Raw genomic sequence first — 18,813 nt, forward strand, 5'->3', positions numbered from 1 at the left:
ACGGCTTACATAAACTTTTTCATGAAGCAAAACCTTCATGAACATAAGTGGTCACATTTTCACATGATAATAGTAGGAGACACGAGTGGTATCAGGATTTTACTTTTGTGAATCCATTGGCCGCAATGTAGTTTTGATATGGAGTTCAATGGGACCAAGACAGGGTGCTTAATGATGAAAGAACACCACCTCAGCAGCCATAAACTTTGAATATTTAAAATCCTTGTTCAGCAAAACACTTCTAGGGTATGATGATTAAATTATGCAAAGTATACCTGTTATCACTCAGATTTAACACTCTCAACTTCTGCATCTGACCAATCTCATCAGGAAGAAATTCTAGCTTGTTAGAGCGCAGGGACATAACTGTTACGTTCTTACAGCTTCCAATCTATGGGCATAAAAGACAAGAAGTTAGGATTCTCGCTTTGCCAAAGTTTCTCACCACTAATTCTCCTTATCTGAGAAGGTGGCCTAATTATGTCTTTAAAATTAATGAACGAGACAATGACTACTTATTGTGTACTTCTGAGATAATACTTTGAGCCCAAATGACTTCAGTGGGAGTAGAATCAGGTCCTTTACTTGGCTTTTAAAGTTATAATTTAACCTATTTGCTATCAATATTTTCCTGCTATATTAAGATGTATGTATACACATCACATTTCTTCACATAGTTTGATTAAAATGCTTTCTATTATCACAATGTGTTCATTAATGAAATACTCATTTCCAATTCTAGTCTCCCTATTTTACATTGATATTGACATTAACAGTCAAGGGCATAAGCCCTCGGTTTACAATGTAAAATGACAAACAAAATGTAAGAGAGACAAGGTGGGTAAGATAACATCTTTTATCGGACCAACTTCTGTTGAGAGACAAGGTTTTGAGCTTACACAGAACTCTTTTTCAGTTAATATGGAGGTGAGCTGAAGCAGAACTCTGTGTAAACTCAAAAGCTTGTCTCTCTCACCCCCAGAAGTTGGTCTAATAAAAGATGTTCACTCACCCACCTTGTCTCTCTAATATCCTGGAACCAACCCAGCTACAACAACACTACATACAAGCATTAGTAACACATGAGAAAAACAAACAGGGTCAAATCCTGCTTGTCTTGCTCATGTGAGTGATATTACCTGTTCCAATGGAACAAGTGATTAAGGCAAATAGGACTTGGCCTTCCATCTGGATCATTTATGACCCCATTCTGCTGAGGGAAAACTTCCATACACCTGCCATAACTTCAGTGGGTGTTTTGTCTGAGTAAAGACTGTAAGGTTAGGCCCTTCATGTAAAACATACTAATAATAATTTAAAAACAGAATCAGTTTCTCACTTCTCTAGGCAATTCAGACAGGAAGTTCTCATCCACAGCTAATGTTCGCAGGCTATGAAGGTAACCAATGGTAGAAGGTAGGGACTCCAGTTCATTACAGCTGCAGTCAAATTCTTCTAATAGAGATAAACTGAAATTTTAAACACGTTGTTAGACTTTTTGAAAAAGTAAGACAACACAAATGAACAGTTTCAAATCTCTGCAAATTTATAGTGTCAGATTACTACATTTGCAAATCATATACTGAAAAAGTAACATTAATTATTCAGATTCTCACAGAACAAAAGGTTGAAAATATAAATAACCATATACACCTAAGTATAGTTAAGTATTGGTAATACTGAGGTAATCCTATCTATTTATCTAAGGCAAAACTAGCTAGGTATTTTTAAGGGATACCATTCTGTCCTATATATTATTATTGTTATTTATTATTTGTCGTGTAGAAATGCCTAGACTAGAGGCATCTGTCAAGGATCAGGGACCCAGTGTGCTAGGCACTGGACAAGCCTAGACTAGAGGCATCTGTCAAGGATCACGGACCCAGTGTGCTAGGCACTGGACATATGCACAAAAAAAGATGATAGGCGGAAAAAAACTGGTGAGAAGAAAGTACCTTTATACTCTACTGAAAAAAGTTTCAGCTGATGTCACTGACACAAACTCTGATACAAAAAGCTGGTTAGTGGAGAGAGCCAAACACTGATCCAGATTCAACAAAGCCTGTTATAATTAGCCATTAAAGCAGAAGATGTATTCTTTGTAAGTATGCTTATCTTTCAAATTTTGACAGATTATCTTCTGAGATTGTTTTGAAACACAATATGGAATAGCCAATTGTATAGCAAAAATTAATACAAAAGCAAACAGAAATAAGTCATTTTAAGAGTATTTGGCTATTGAACTTAAAGTACTTCAAGGTTTTCATGCCAAGTCTTTAATACAAAACTGTACTAAATACTAACATGCTCCCTTTATGAAAAAGTAAATTATCTCAATATCTGCCCTGTATCATTGTTGTGCTGCACCTCTAAAAGCACATAGCAATGTAAAAGGCTGTAGTTGAGATGAGAATCCCCACTTGCATGCTTCAGAGGTGCCTCACCTATGTCAATCTAGCTATGATTGTAGTGTAAGAGATTTAAGGTTTAAAATATAAATAAGAGAAAAGTGAGGTCTAAGAATGTGACCTTCACTCAGGTGAACAGTGCTCACACTCATGGGTACAATCATAAAACTAAAGTCAATGACAGTTATAAGTGAGCAACGGTTGCAGATCTGGACCTTTCAATATTTCTTTAAAATTATTTTTACCCAACTAAATTATTTAAAAAACTCTTCCAGCCTTCAGACTCTGAGAAATGTAATGCCTGCAGCAGCTAATCTACACCCAGGGCCCAACTGGTTTTCAGCACTTTCCTGTAACTACCTGACCTCAATAGGTTGAAGGACTGAAGCACATCACCCTTCCATGAGCCATACGGTGATTAATGAAGTGAATTGTGAGGAGAACAGCTGAAAGCTTTGCCAGCTATTTTGTTACAAGTTTTGTATCTGTCAACCTGTCCTTCAAACCAGACAAAGAGAAATATTTTGCAAAGGTAATACTCAAACATGTTGGCCTAGTTCATTCAAGGTCTTTCCTTGCAGGAATAGGCATAGACCTGATAGAGGATCCTTATAGTAGAAAGTATAGTGGAAAGGATGCCATCTTGGAAGCTGCCCACAACCAGCTAGGGTCTGCCAGGTGATGTGCTGATTTAGCACAACTCCCCTGTCCCTACTTAGACCTAGAAATTGGGAATATTACAAACACTATCCTGCAAACAGTAAATTTCAAGAGCCACACAAGGGGTGCCACTGAAACCTTAATAAGCAATGTAATTTTAGTTAAAAGGTACCATTTGACATACACATTTTCAACCTCTTTCCCTCTTGTTAACAATCAGGAATGAAGTTTATGATAACAGAGGGAACACAGTCAAAGTGATACTTGACAACAGGGTAAAACAGATGTGTAATTCAGAAGTCTAATTTTCATTGTTCAGAGTTTGGCCACAGCAGCTTATCATATGAATTTAGTTAGGGTTCCAATAACCTCATCACTCACTGAGGCTCCACTCATATTCTCCCTGGGTGTGTAGAGTATGAAGGCAATGGACCTTTATGGGTCTGCTGTGTCCCCTGGAAGCCATGGGGCTATGCCCAACACATACTCTACTTGAGAGAAAAGTAACCCACACCTTAAGAAGTCCTCGCTTTCATTATGTCATTTTAACCACATATTTGATCAATCATCCCAAAGTTGGGGAAGGATGGACTGGATAACAAAATATCACCTGATAAGATACTAGATGCTGGAAGAAGCCTGTAACTTAAAGAAGCCCTCTCACACCATGATTTAGTTATTACTTTTCTGCATTGTTTCCCCCTCTTTCACTTGTTGCAGTTTTTCCTACTTTACTTTGACTGTGTAGATCCACCAGAAGGATAGCTACAGATGAGATAAATGAAGGGAAATTAATGCTTTCCAATCTTTCCGACAGATGCATTTTTCCTCAAGTATTTTCTTGACTTCACCTATCATTTTTTAAAAAATATATATTGTTTAAAGCACCAAAGAATACTAGGAGAGTGGTGATGATTTGGTACTGAATATCACCAGGATATTTTTAAAAATTACCTCACATTGACGTGTAATTTGCATTAAGGAAGGTAGGTATCAGGCCTGAATCTACATTTTTTGCACACCAAAAATGCTCCCTGCAATCAGTGTGTCTTTTGGGTGTGCCAGAAGTGCAGTTTGGGTCTCATCATATAATAAAACAACAACTTTGTTGATAAGCAATCATCAATTTGTTTGATTTTGTGATAAGAACAACAGTGAACAAGGTAGCTGTTCCATGTACTTATGTTTGTTGTAGTAATTGCCAAGATTTATATGACATGCATTCTGGAAGTCACTCAAATGATATTCATTACATGAGTTACATCAGAATACTTTCTTACAATAGTTTGCATTCAACAGTGCAGTGCATGTGCTACAAAATACAAAAGTTTTCCTTTGCTCAAGTATTTCCACCATATTGTGTATGTGAACTGAGACCTGCTAAAAACAGTGTTTCCTGAAATTGGAAACACTCTACCCAATTGCTTCTTTAGCACAGTACCACTTAGTTCCATGCTAGAAAGTCCCAACTCTAGGTCACTACTGCAGATATATTTTGCCATCCTGGGTGGAGAAAGGGAACCAGACTCAGTAAACAAGATACAGCAGCTCTGACTGACAGAGCCACCCAGGAAGAAGTAGTGAAACAAGATTGGAGACCCAACCTAGCCTCATCTCCCTGTCTCCCTCTAACTCTCCATAAAGGGCCAGCCACTCTGATACCATCCTTCCCATCTGACAAGTTAGTTAGTTTTCTGCTCTCGTGTCATTTTCAGCCAGCATGTGTGCAAATAATATCTCCGGGTCATGAATGACACACATCTCTAAAGATGAGTGATTTTTCTCTCTATGGGCTCAATCCAGCAAAGCACTTAAGCAATGGGAAACCATTGAGACTATTCAGAGTTCTTAATGTTAAACACATGTTTAAATGGGGCTACACTGTTCAGCATCTCACAGAGCTGAACCCTAAATATCTCTTTGAGTCTAGGCTGATAGTGACTAACCACCACCACCACCACCTTTTTGGCACCAACTGCTTTGTGGCAATCCTATTAAGGCAATTATCAAACAGGTGACAGACTGCTCTCTATGTCATTATAACATCCGACTCCAGAGAGAGTCAGTTCTCGCCTTCTCATTGTTGATTTTTATATTACAATAATATGTTCCAGTGGGTACCATGGCTACCACTTTTTGAGAAAGACCCAGCAGGAAACTGTCTAAAATAATGAATGAGTCAGAAAAAGGAAGCACAGATTGAAGTTATAGGTACAATGCTCATTCTATGGAAGAAAATTACTTCACCTCTAATACTGCCAGGCCCCTAAATTTAACAAGCACAATCATTCAAAAATGATATAGCAGTATTAGCTGTCTACCCTAGTGTTCTGCAAATTCACCTCTTAGAGCTGCAGTATCTCTCTTTTGAGACCTAATTAAGGCTTCTTGAGAAACTATATTTAACAGAAAGTTGGCAAAAGACCAGAGGATTCCTTTCAATTCTGAACAATTCAATCACTGAGATAATATCTTAATGACAGGATTCTTTTTAAAAAAATGCACACTGCAAAAAGCCACCAAAGTGCCAACTAGTGCATGAACCATCTGGATAGTGTCCAATATAATTTCTATCATCTTCAGATCTACCTGGCTTTAAATATTACTGCTATATAGACTGTCTCATAGGATTCATGAAACCTTCTATTGCTATACACCAATGCACATCACATAAATCCAGTGACCCTCCATCAGGTAAGCTATTTCAAGCCAAAATTCAGCTTTCATTGCTTACTGTTGTAATGCTGCAGAATTTAGAATTTTTTTAAATGTCATACCAACAGTTAATTAAGTTATTTTTGAAAGATCCTGCAAAAAACAAATACAGGCTGGAGTGGGTACTTGTTAAAGCTCTAATTATACAGAGTAGAGACTAAAGCAGTTCTACGGGCCTTAACATATTTGGTATTGAGTCAGAATACACTTGAGCATAAGCTTCCTGTTCTTTTTGCGGATACAGACTAACACGGCTGCTACTCTGAAACCTGTCAACTTAAATCTATGTATTTTTGGAGACGTATAATGAGCTATTCAAGACAGCTTTATAATGAAGTCTTCAGGACAGAGCAGACCTAAGAACACTGCCTGAAGTAAAGCAGGGTTTGCTGAAGAGGGCTTTACTAGAGTGAGGAGTGTTGGAATGCTCTGCTCACCATACTAAGCTACAGAGTGAGTTTCCTGTGGCTCACAAGTGAGATCCACTTGCAACATTTTGCTATTTGTTCAGAGGTTCTCTAACTTCATTCTGGTGTGCAGCAGTTCTGTATCTTATGAATCAGAAAAAAAATCTATGTTCTATCAACAAGAACGTATTTGGATTTAGAGCTTTTAAATAAATGCCCAGTCCAAGCTCTGGTCACCTTTATGTAAATTAAAATGCTATAATATAAAAATATTCAAATATCACATTTCATATGATTGGTATACAATCACTATACTTACCATAAATACCTACCTAAAAACAAAGATAAAAATAAAATAAAATCTCCACCAAAGCAAGCATCTGAATGAACTCCATAATTTAGGTACCTGTTTGTTTTCACTACTGCTTATTAAACTCAGGTTAAACATCTGGAAAATGTTTAAAAAACAGATAATTTCAAAAGGAATATGATTTAGCAAAATACTAACTGTTTTATGTTAATTTTTTAAAATTGTATAGGTAGAGCACATTGTCAGGCTCTCTTACACAAGACACACTATTCATATCCTGAAAAACTGTATTGCTTGAACAAACTTGTTCTTTAAAAATCCTACTGCATGCAGATGTGGTATTAAATTCTAGGAGACAATACAGTATATTCTAAAAATTCCTACAAGCATTCATTTGATCCACATTGCAGCAGTAAAAACGGTAGAGGGGAAAAATGCTTTTAACACAGAAGTGTCAGCTCTATATCAGTTTTCTATAAAAAACGTATGGGCATACGTATGGGCATAGCTTTTCCAGAGCGTAGACAATGGCGTAACATTCTTTTTCACTGACTGACCAGTTGCTTTCCCTCTCAGACAACTTCTTGCTGAGAAACACTACAGGATGGAATTCTTGATCCGGTCCTTCCTGCATTAAAACTGCTCCCACACCATGCTGGGACGCATCTGTAGTTACTAGGAACGGTTTGTCAAAGCCTGGGACCCTTAGCACAGGGTCACACATGAGTGTCACTTTAAGCTGGTTAAAGACCTTCTGACTCTCTTCGGTCCACTGAACGGCATTTGGCTGTTTCTTTTTGGTTCGGTCTGTCAGTGGGGCGGCGATTTGGCTGTATTGCAGTACAAATCGCCTGTGATATCCGGCCAAGCCTAAGAAGGATTGGACCTGTTTCTTTGACTTTGGGACAGGCCACTTTTGGATAGCATCCACTTTGGCCTGTAGGGGGTTGATAGTTCCTTGACCCACCTGGTGTCCAAAGTAAGTCACTCTGTTGAGGCCTATCTGACACTTCTTAGCCTTAACAGTTAGTCCTGCCTCCCTAATGCGGTCGAAGACTTTTTGTAGATGTTCCAGGTGTTCTGCCCAGGAATCCGAAAATATGGCCACATCGTCAAGGTAGGTGACTGCATATTCTCCCAATCCCACTAGGAGAGACCATCTACAAGTCTTTGGAAGGTGGTGGGTGCATTCCGCAGCCTGAAAGGGAGCACATTAAATTCATACAGCTCGACATGTGTGATGAAGGCTGACCTTTCCTTGGCGGATTCATCTAGCGGTACCTGCCAGTACCCTTTGGTTAAGTCCAAGGTAGAGATGAACTGGGCCCGTCCCAGTTTCTCCAATAGTTCATCTGTGCGTGGCATTGGATGGTTGTCTGGGCGAGTCACAGCATTTAGCTTACGGTAGTCCATGCAAAAACGTATCTCCCCATTTGGTTTGGGAACTAGAACCACTGGAGATGCCCATGCACTGCCTGAGGGGCGGATTACACCCATCTGTAGCATATCCTGGATCTCCCATTCTATAGCGGTTTTAGCTTGAGGAGACACCCGGTAAGGTTGGGCTTTAATTGGGTGAGCATTGCCTGTGTCAATGGAGTGGTATGTCCATTCAGTCAGTCCTGGGGTGGCTGAGAACATTGGCGCATAGCTAGTGCACAGCTCCTTGATCTGCTGTCGCTGCATACGCCCAAGGATCATGGAGAGGTTCACCTCTTCCACGCCACCATCACTTTTCCCTTCGTAGTCGACACCTTCAGGCCACTCAGCGTCATCTCCTCCCTGGGCTGTAAAGTGACAAACCTTTAATTCTCTGGAATAAAAGGGCTTTAGAGAATTAATATGGTACACCTTAGGCTTTCGGTTGGAGGTGGGGAATGCTAGGAGATAATGAACTGCTCCCAGGTGCTCCTGGACCGTGAATGGCCCTTCCCACGACACTTCCATTTTATGGGCCTGGAGCGCCTTCAAGACCATGACCTGGTCCCCACTTTAAAGGAACACTCTCTGGCTTGTTTATCATACCAGGCTTTTTGCTCTTTTTGAGCATCCTGTAGGTTTTCTTTAGCAAGGGCTAAAGAGGTTCGGAGGGTGTTTTGTAGGTTGGTTACAAAGTCCAGAATGTTAGTTCCTGGAGAAGGTGTAAACCCCTCCCATTGCTGCTTCACCAACTGTAATGGCCCCTTAACCTCACGGCCATATACAAGTTCAGATGGTGAAAACCCTAAACTGGGATGTGATACAGCTCTGTAGGCAAAGAGCAACTGCTGCAACACTAGGTCCCAATCACTGGAGTGCTCATTTACGAATTTACGTATCATGGCCCCCAAAGTTCCATTAAATTTCTCCACCAGGCCATTTGTTTGATGATGGTAAGGGGTGGCAACCAAGTGATTCACCCCATGAGCTTCCCAAAGGCTTTCCATAGTTCCTGCCAGGAAATTAGTTCCTGAATCTGTGAGGATGTTGGAGGGCCAACCTACCCTGGCAAAAATGTCTGTTAGTGCCTGGCACACACTTTTAGCCCTGGTGTTGCTTAGAGCTACTGCTTCCGGCCATCAGGTGGCAAAATCCATGAAAGTCAGGATGTACTGCTTTCCTCTGGGTGTCTTTTTTGGAAAAGGACCCAGAATATCCACAGCTACTTGCTGAAATGGAACCTTAATGATGGGGAGTGGCTGGAGAGGGGCTTTGACCTGGTCTTGGGGTTTTCCCACTCTCTGGCATACCTCACAAGACCGGACGTAGATAGAAACATCCTTGCCCATTCCCTCCCAGTGGAATGACCTCCCCAAATGGTCTTTGGTCCTGTTCACCCCAGCGTTCACCCCAGCATTGCCACTAGGATGATCGTGGGATAAGCTCAAGAGCTTTATCTGGTACTTAGTTGGAACTACCAACTGTCTCTGAGGATGCCAGTCTTCCTGGTGTCCAACAGAAAGAGTTTCCTTGTATAAAAGTCCTCTTTCTACAACAAACCTGGATCGGGTTGCTCCGTACGGCCATCTAAGCTCTCCGGAGGCTTTCATCTGCTTCCTATTCGGTCTCGAACTGTTCTCTTGATGCTGGAGACATCAATTCCTCATTGGATTGTGGACCTAGGCTTGGTCCCCCTGGAGGCAATGCAGGTGATAGGGCTGTTTCCGTTGACTGTGAACAGCTCTCTGCTGGTGCACTATGTTGGGGTTCAGGTTCCGGCTGAGCCTCTTGTGTAGGGTTATCGGCTGCTGCCGGTTCCGGTTCTGGGACTGGCTCTTTCTGGGTCTCTGGGACTGTATCCACTACTGCTGTTGCAGACGTTGGCGTGGGGTCCGGGTTCACCACCTCTGACCGGGTCCTGGTAGAAGTTTCCAGAACAGAGCTAGGTGGGACGGCTTGCTTAGCCTGGCTGCGGGTGATCATTCCCGCCCTCTTGGCTAGCTTCACATGATTGGCCAAGTCTTCCCCCAACAGCATGGGGATGGGATAATCATCATAGACTGCAAAACTCCATGTTCCTGACCAGCCCTTGTCCTGGACCAGCAACTTGGCTGTAGGCTAGTCAAAAGAGTTTGACTTGAAGGGTTGAATTGTCACTTGGATCTCTGTGTCAATTAAATTGGGGTCCACTAAGGAAGCATGGATAGCCGACACTTGTGCTCCAGTGTCCCTCCACGCGGTGACCTTCTTCCTGCCCACACTCACAGTTTCCCTCCACTCCGAGGGTATCTGGAAGGCATCTGGGCCTGAGGACCTCTGGTGTGATTCCAGGGCAATAAAACTGTAATCTGTTGGGGTTCTTGGGGCAGTTGGCCTTTATATGCCCCGTCTTGTTACATTTAAAACATCGTCCAGCTGACGGGTCACTGGGGTGAGGTGTATTGGTGGAGAATGGTGTGGCAGGATGATAAGGTGTCTGGAGTGTTCCTTGGTGTGTAGTTGGGGCTTTGGGCTGTCCCCGGTTTTAGGGTGAGGTCGGAGGTTGTCCCTTCTGGTCTCCGCTCCAACTGCGACCAGGATTGTTCCTCTCTCCTCCCTCTACCCCTTTTGTTCCGGTTTGCCTCTTCTGATATTCACCCTAACTGCTACTAGTTTTTTTCTTTTCTGCCACCTCCACCCATTTGGCTCCAATCTCCCCCACCTCGGTTACAATTGTGAGCTTCCCATCTAGGATGTATCTTTCTATTTCCTCAGAAACACCCTCTAAGAACTGCTCCATTTGCATTAGGAAGGGCAACTCTTCTGGAGATTTAACACTTAATCCTGATATCCAGGCATCCCAATGTTTCACAATGTGGTAGGCATGCCAGGTAAATGACACATCTTATTTCCACCTTAGGGCTCTGAACTGCCGACGGGAATGCTCGGGTGTTAGCCCCATTCTGACTCTCGCCTTGGTTTTAAACAGTTCATACTTGTTCATGTGTTCCTTTGGCATTTCAGCCGCCACCTCGGCTAAGGGTCCACTGAGCTGCGGCCTCAGCTCTATCATGTATTGGTCTGTAGAGATGCGGTACCCAAGGCAGGCCCTTTCGAAGTTTTCTAAGAAGGCCTCGGTATCATCGCCTGCCTTGTAGGTGGGGAACTTTCTGGGATGGGAAGTGGTACCTGGAGAAGGATTGCTAGGGTTTGTTGGTATATTCTGCTGAGCCTTTGTCTTCTCCATCTCCAGTGCATGCTTCCTCTCTTTTTCCTTTTCCTCCTCAGCATGCTTCCTCTCTTTTTCCTTTTCCTCCTTCACATGCTTCCTCTCTTTTTCCTTTACCTCCATAGTTCTCCTGTGGGCAGCCTCTTTTTCCTCCTCAGAATGCTTCCATTCTTTTTCCTTTACCTCCATTTCTCTCCTGTGGGCAGCCTCTAGGGCTTTTTCTGCCTCTTTCGCTGCCTCCAGTCTGGTTAACTCCAGTTTGTGTTATGTTTCTTGGTTTCTGTCATGTTAGCCTCTCTGTTTTTAACTAACTTTACACCCGAGAGTTAGAAAGAAAACAACAAAACAAAACAAAACAAACCTGGCTTGTAAAATTTTTGTGCTGTAATGTGATACCTATGTTCTCTGATAGCTATTCTCAGCCTACAGAAAATCCTTTGTCACCAGGCAAATAGACAGAAAAACCCTCTAGTTGCTCTTAGCTTAAAAAAAAAAACACCTCTTCAGGTCTGTGAAAAACTTGTGAATTTCCCTGCAGGAGGTTAACTACCCTGCCTTTAGGTAGAGAAAACTCCAGCTCAAAAAGAAAGATCCCGTTTGTTATGCCTGCTGCTCTGGCCCCCAGGCAGAGACAAAGAAAACCTCTAACTGCTTTCAGCTTAAAACCTGCTTTCAAGCAGCCCAAAGGGGAAAAAAATGTCCTTTTAAAATCCTACTGTGCTTCTGGTTCAAAATGATCCCCAAAAAATCTCAGATTGATCCCACCACTCTGCCAGCATGTCAAGGTTCCTTCTCCACTCTGAACTCTAGGATACTGATGTGGGGATTTTATAGTTATGTATACAGAAAGGTGGTTACCCTTCCCTTTATATTTGTGACACACACAATAGCGGTCTATTTGAAAAGTAGGTAGATCTTTTCACCCTTTTAGAGAGAGGTTTACATCTGTCTTGAATTTTGTAATGAATTTGAGCTTTAACTCCACAATAAACCCAAGACTAAATCAAAAAGCACTATGAACTCCAGTACAACTGACAGACCATATTGTATCAAGACCCAAATAACTTCTCATACAACTACAGAGTTAAAGAGTTATTGTAGAACACTGTTATGAGATTATTTACACAGTATTATCCACATTGTGCAATATGTACCTATGAAACTGTCATTCCTTTTGTTTTATGCAATATGTTCTACTCCTTTAAAAATTATAAGCAATGTTTGTGTGTGTAAAGTTTGGCAACCATTTTGTTCTCAAAATTCAGTGGAGGCCATCACCGAAGAGACACACACTTCTTGAGAGAAGACTTTACTTTTTTTCTTTCTGGTTTTGTTGCTCTATTGATCTGAACTACAAATAATTTAGACTGAAAATATATCTTTGCTCTTTGTATATGGAAAACACAACAGATAATGGCATGTGATTTTCTGATTATATACACTAACACAACTCCATTGACTTCATACATAAAATGAGAGTTAGGCCCATATTCTTAAATTAGTTCTCATTTCAGTAGGTTATCTTACTTTTGTATTTTTCAAACAATATGCATATGGCAAAGCAAGGCAGGTTTCTTCTACTTACTTTCCAATTGCATTGGGCAGTACTGTAAGCTGATTGTCATCTACTTTTAGCGTTGTAAGCCTTTTCAACAATCCTACAAAACAGAGAAAGGTATTTTAAATGACAGATATGTGGGTAGAGAGGTGTGATAGAAAAGTAAAATATTTCTAGTTATGATTTTTTCATATATTCCCATAACTTGTTTATTTCCTTAAATAAACAAGGGTGTTTAATACCAAATTCATTTAGACCCTGATTCAGCACAGCACTAAGTATATACTTATGTCCCATTGAAGTTAATGGAAATAAAATACGTGCTTAAAGTTAAACATGTGCTTAAATATTATCCTGAATAAGGGTGACTAAAGAACAAGCTTAAGTACTTTCCTGAATCAGTGCCTTAGGAGAATCTGTGCTAGTTTACAGAAAATACACACAATTTTCTTTCATAAATGTTAAGGGTATAATCAAACTGCTGTCTTTCCATTGACTTTGTTAGGAGTTGATCAGGCCCTGAGATTAAGTACTCAGAACTTAGTCTGTTCTAAGTACATATTGTACTATTAAGGAGTTATTGCAGCATACACATTATACCTCCAATCCTGAATGCACATGTGCACATGCTTAACTTCAAGTATGAATGGAGTTATTTAGGTGCTTAAAGTTAAGCACACACACAAATATATGCAGGACTGGGGTCTACATTCACAGATGGGGAATGTGAAACTCCTGTATTCCGATGGCAACAATAGCAGGAGTTAAGAGAAAAGAGTAATGGACTGACAAACAAACAACAAAACAAGGGCTTCCTGCCCTTCCTGTCTAATCCTATAAACTTTCCCTCTTTTCTCAGTCTGCTGTCAAGGAGCTCTTAAAGGGGCAATGCTCCTTTTCTTTCAGTTAACTGGAAGACCAACTTGCATAATGGTTGCTATTTTACAAGAGTTTTTTGTTAAACTGGTTCCCTGAATGTCTGTGCGGTGCTAAGAAGGCTGCCGCGCAGCTTAGAGGGAACTTAGGTTGTGACCTAATTAAACCATCCATGGCCTCCTATCTTTCTTCCAGAGTGGACGGCCAATGCGGGAGCATTTCCTGTAGCATATTCATGAATGCAAGGAGGAGGGTGTCTGTTCCCTGTTGGTGCAGATGTGAGAGGCCCAGCACCCCCTTATTTAGCTTTCCTTCAAATCCTTCAAAGGGATACTTTACTTCAAATCTTTGTCCAATTTATTTTATTTGATAACCATATTCCTTCCATACCAGGTACCTGCACTGGACATCTGCCACAGCGAGTCACCAGAAAATGCTTGGCTGCCTGCCCGCCACCCTAGCTGGATTCCCAGATATCCACAGATTCCTTCCATATTTGCATCCTGTGTCTGCTCCCAGGCTGCCAAAGAGCATTCAAGGTGCTTCAGCTGGTCCCATCCTGGTACCGAGTGCTTTTCTGTGGCTGCATGTAAATATCCCACCACACTTCCAGCAGAAAGGATAATACAGTGACATTGTTCTGACCTGGCCCCAACTGCTTCCTGCCCTTCCTGTCTAATCCTATAAACTTTCCCTCTTTTCCCAGTCTGCTGTCAAGGAGCTCTTAAAGGGGCAATGCTCCTTTTCTTTCAGTTAACTGGAAGACCAACTTGCATAATGGTTGCTATGTGCACAGTGGTAGGGTGATTAACAAATTGTTTTAATTAGTCTTTTACAAATCAAATTTCTACATGCTAAATTCTGTTTTAACTATTACCAGCATAGAACTGGAGAAATGTTATTAATTCCATGCCTATTTTGGATTTAGCAAACAGATCAGGATTTGTCCCTAAAATTTTATTTCAATTTCAGTGTCAAAGGTTTTTAAATTATACATTTGTAATCTTATATTCAAAGCAAAACTTAGAGCTAACAAAAGTGTCTCAGATGATTAACTGTGGATTTAGACACCAAATCAGCAAGCATTTGCCTATTTGGAAGCATAGTCCCAATGAAGTCAAGTTAGGTATGTGCTTAAGTACTTTGCTGAATCAGGGAAAGACATGAAAAGAAATTATGAAAATCTAATACAATCAAAATGACTACATACATAAAAATTTATTTTTAATGAAGATAAAATATTTCCATATATTTAACTGAAAATGGCCTTGATACAGCTAAACTCTTAAGCATGGGTTGAAAGTTAAGCATGTGCTTAAGTGCTTTGCTGAACAGAGGCCCAATATTTGCATTTGGCACTTAAAATTAAATTGTATTTGACACGTCTAAACTTTATAATACCAAATAAAGATGCTGACTGTGCATAGAAAATGAACACACTTAGATAAAAAGGACTCAGCTTGAATGTCATCTATCTACGTACCATGTCTAGTAATATGGCCTTCACTATTATCAGATTATTCTAAGTATATGGCATATTCTGATAAAAATAATACAAATGTTTTAGATTGAACAGTGGATAACTTTTTTTAAATAGTGGAAAATTAAGTAAGATTGCAAAGTAACAAAAAAGCAATTCTTTACAGGAATGTACATATTTGTTTTGTAAGTATTTGTAATTGCAGAAGTAATAATAATTCCATTAGAAATTATATATAAACCAAACAGAAAATAAAATATTTTGACCACATGTCTTCTCCCATTTATACTGGTGCATTCTCATTGGTGTCAGTTTCTGTTGCACCATTGTAACAGAGCAGGATTTGTCCCTTAGATTTTAAAGCAAATAGTATATATAAATGGACTGTCATACACACTATCAAATTTACATCAGAGCAACTTGACCAATAACATATTTCTTTACTGTAAAGTAGAGATGATCCAGAACTAAAACACCAGATCTCAGTTCCTCCAGACATGGGGGAAGTTTGTATTTCGATGCAGATCCTGATCCTGTCTTTGCAATTTGAACCAGAGCACCAATTCTAAACAACTCTTGAACTTGGGGGTCTGGATTCTAGCTTGGTAACTCAGGCTCATCTCTGCTGCAGAGGTATAAACAACACCGACAAATTTAAAAGCTTATCAATCAGCATCTACTCTTCTCACCTAGAGAATCTGGCAGTTGTTGTAACACATTGGATGACAATAGGAGATCTTCAAGTGCTTCACATCCTGATACATCCAAGTCAACAGTTTCTATCCTGTTTTTTGACATATCCAGGTACACCAGCTGTTTTAACTTCCCTATAGACTTAACGACATGGTATAAACAGGGTTAGCTGAGCAGATATGCATTCCATAGGAATCTCTAATGCTTAACAGAAATGTACAGTAGTAGCCCAGGCTTATCTTTTGCTATCTGAACATTTATTTTTACCCAGATTGCTGTTGCTTCAATAAAATAAATCTGATTTGAGAGCTTCCCTGTTCAGATAACCACAAAATGAAGGGCTGACATCTGAGAAAGTTGAAAACAATTGATGTTATTTCTAAAAATTATGTGATTATATAAAGTCTAATAAAATGGTGGTCATCAGCATTAAAAATCCTCTAAAATTTGCTATAATTCCAGGCAATTGGAAAATCAACTATTGCTTGTTTTTTGTTGTTTAGATGAACCAGCCCGATCAACTCTGCAAATTTTTTTTCCCCAAAAAATAAATAAATAAAAACCACAAAAGGTCATTGGTTCTTCAACTAGGGACCAATCCTAGGAACTCTTACTCACACAATCAGTCTATACTTATGTAAGGGTATGTCTACACTTAAAATGCTGTAGCTGCACCACTGTAGGGCTTCAGCGTACACACTTACTACAGCAATAGCAGGGGTTCTGCCATCACTGTAGCTAATCCACCTCCCCAAGAGGTGGAAGCTAGGTTGACAGACGAATTCTTCTATCAACCTAGCACTGTCTACACTGGAGGTTAGATAGACATAGTTATATCTCCCAGAGATGTGGATTTTTGACACCTCAGACAGATCTAGCATGCCAGTGTAAGTTTTCAGTGTAGACCAGCCCCAGTTGTCCTTGACCTCAATGTGAGACTAGATACGTGAATAAGTCTTTTTAGGGGTCAAGCCGATATGGTCTAAATTTTATACAGTTATGGATGCTGACTTAAAATCTGGCTGGATCTTAAAGCCAATAATTCACTGCCCAAATACAATGTTTCAACTGCAGCAATGCTATCAATGATCAATTTGGTTACCCTCAGGAATTCTGTAGCTTTCTGGGATCTCTCTCAAAATCTGTTTAACATTAAAGCATTAGTAGCCTAAATTGAAGGTTAGTACTTTCTAAAAAGCTATAACCCTGGTAAAAATGCCAACTATACTTTTAAAGGTGTATCCATGACGAATCACATCTGACAAATCAAATGAAACATTTAGAAAGGAAATGATTTTTGTTCTGCTAGCGTAGCATTGGCACATTAGTCATCACACAAAAGTGCACCTGGAAAAATTAACATAAGCAGAGCTTGTGATTTTTCCTAAGTTTATATCTATTAAACTTGCAGGTAGAATTAACATATTGAAAAAAATAGGCAGAGGTGGACCTACAGTAGCAACAAGATAATTGCCAAGTTATTGTGAGATAATGCAACACAGTAACATTAACATGAGCTATACGCAATTTTTTTTTTCAAGTGCTGTTATAATCTACAGCAGTGGTTTTCAAACTTTTTTTCTGGCGGCCCACTTGAAGAAAATTGTTGATGCCTATGACGCAATGGAGCTGGGGATGAGGGGTTTGGGATGTGGGATGGGGTCAGGGCTCGGGGTGGGGACAGGAATGAGGGACTCAGGGTTTGGGAGGAACTCAGGGCTGGGGTAAGGAATTGGGGCGTGGGCTTACCTCTGGTGGCTCCTAGTCAGTGGTGCAGTGGGGATGTTAAGGCAGGCTTGCTGCCTGTCCTGGCACCGCATACTGCGCTGTGCCCCAGAAGCAGCCAGCAGCAGGTCCGGCTCCTAGGTGGAGGCATGCAAGCAGCTGCCCATGGCTTTCGCCTGGAGGCACTGCCCACCCCCAGCTCCCACTGGCCGGGAACCGGCATGCTCGCCATGTGCACCGGTGCCGGAAGTTTTTCCCTTAGCAGTACCCGTAGGGGGGAGTGCCCCTGGAGTGGCGCCTCCATGGTGGGAGTATAAGGGGAGCTGCACACTCCCCCCATCATCAGGTCCTTCTTGCCAGACAACTCCGACAGAGGGGAAGGAGGGTGGGATGTGGAATAGACATGAGCAACGCATCTTGAAGAACACCAGTTACGGAAAAGGTAACTGTCTTTTCTTCTTCGAGTGATTGCTCATGTGTATTCCACAATAGGTGATTCCAAGCTATATCTGTTGGAGGTGGGTAGGAGTTCACAAATTCTCAGAATGGAGGACAGCCCTGCTGAACCCAGCGTTATTCCTGGTTTGGGAGATGATCACATAGAGCGAGGTGAACGTGTGAACCAAAGACCACGTGGAGGCCCAACAAATGTCCTGGATGGGGACGTGGGCCAAGAAGGCAGCCGACGAGGCCTGCGCACAAGTTGAGTGCTCCTTCACTATCAGTGGTGGGGGGATACCCGCCAGCTCATAACGGGTACGGATGCACAAAGTGATCCGGTTGGAAACCCGCTAAGTGGAGATCAAACGACTCCTCATGTGCTCAACTGAGGCAATGAACAGTTGCGAGGACTTTCTGAACTGCTTTGTAGAAAGCTCGAGGTAGAAAGCCAGAGCCCATCACACATCAAGCGTGTGGAGATGGCACTCCTCACTGGATGCGTGGGGCTTGGGGCAGAGGACCGGCAGAAAAATGTCCTGACCCATGTGATAGGCGGAGACCACCTTCGGGAGGAATGCAGGGTATGGGCAGAGCTAGACCTTGTCCTTATGAAAAACCGTGTATGGAGGCTCGGAGGTCAGGGCGTGGAACGTGGAAGTACATGTCCTGCAGATCGAGGGCAGCGTACCAGTCCAGGGAGGGGATGATGGAGGCCAGGGAGACCACGTGGAACTTGAGCTTCACCATGTACTGGTTCAGACCTTGCAGGTCCAGGATGGGCCTGAGTCCTGCTTTGGTCTTCGGGATAAGGAAACAGCGGGAGTAGTACCCCTTGCCTTTGAACTCCCCGGGCACCACTTCCAGTACTCCTAGGCCCAGGAGCTGCTCCACCTCCTGCTCAAGCAGAGCTTCA

At 41.5% G+C, this 18,813-nt stretch overlaps 1 protein-coding gene across 1 annotated transcript in view; it reads right to left on the minus strand.

Annotated features, from left to right (window-relative positions):
- LRRC7 (leucine rich repeat containing 7) overlaps positions 1 to 18,813 on the minus strand; it is a 379,972-nt gene that overhangs the window by 117,259 nt on the left and 243,900 nt on the right. The window contains exons 10-13 of the mRNA XM_084637479.1: positions 15,731 to 15,875; positions 12,713 to 12,785; positions 1,340 to 1,469; positions 276 to 391 (exon numbers count right to left, since the gene is read on the minus strand). Of these exons, the coding sequence (XP_084493605.1) occupies positions 276 to 391; positions 1,340 to 1,469; positions 12,713 to 12,785; positions 15,731 to 15,875 (464 nt within the window). The remainder of the gene's footprint in view (positions 1 to 275; positions 392 to 1,339; positions 1,470 to 12,712; positions 12,786 to 15,730; positions 15,876 to 18,813) is intronic.

This window comes from Lepidochelys olivacea, assembly GCF_965140295.1.
Source record: "Lepidochelys olivacea isolate rLepOli2 genome assembly, chromosome: 8".
NCBI classification, from domain to species: Eukaryota; Metazoa; Chordata; order Testudines; family Cheloniidae; genus Lepidochelys; species Lepidochelys olivacea.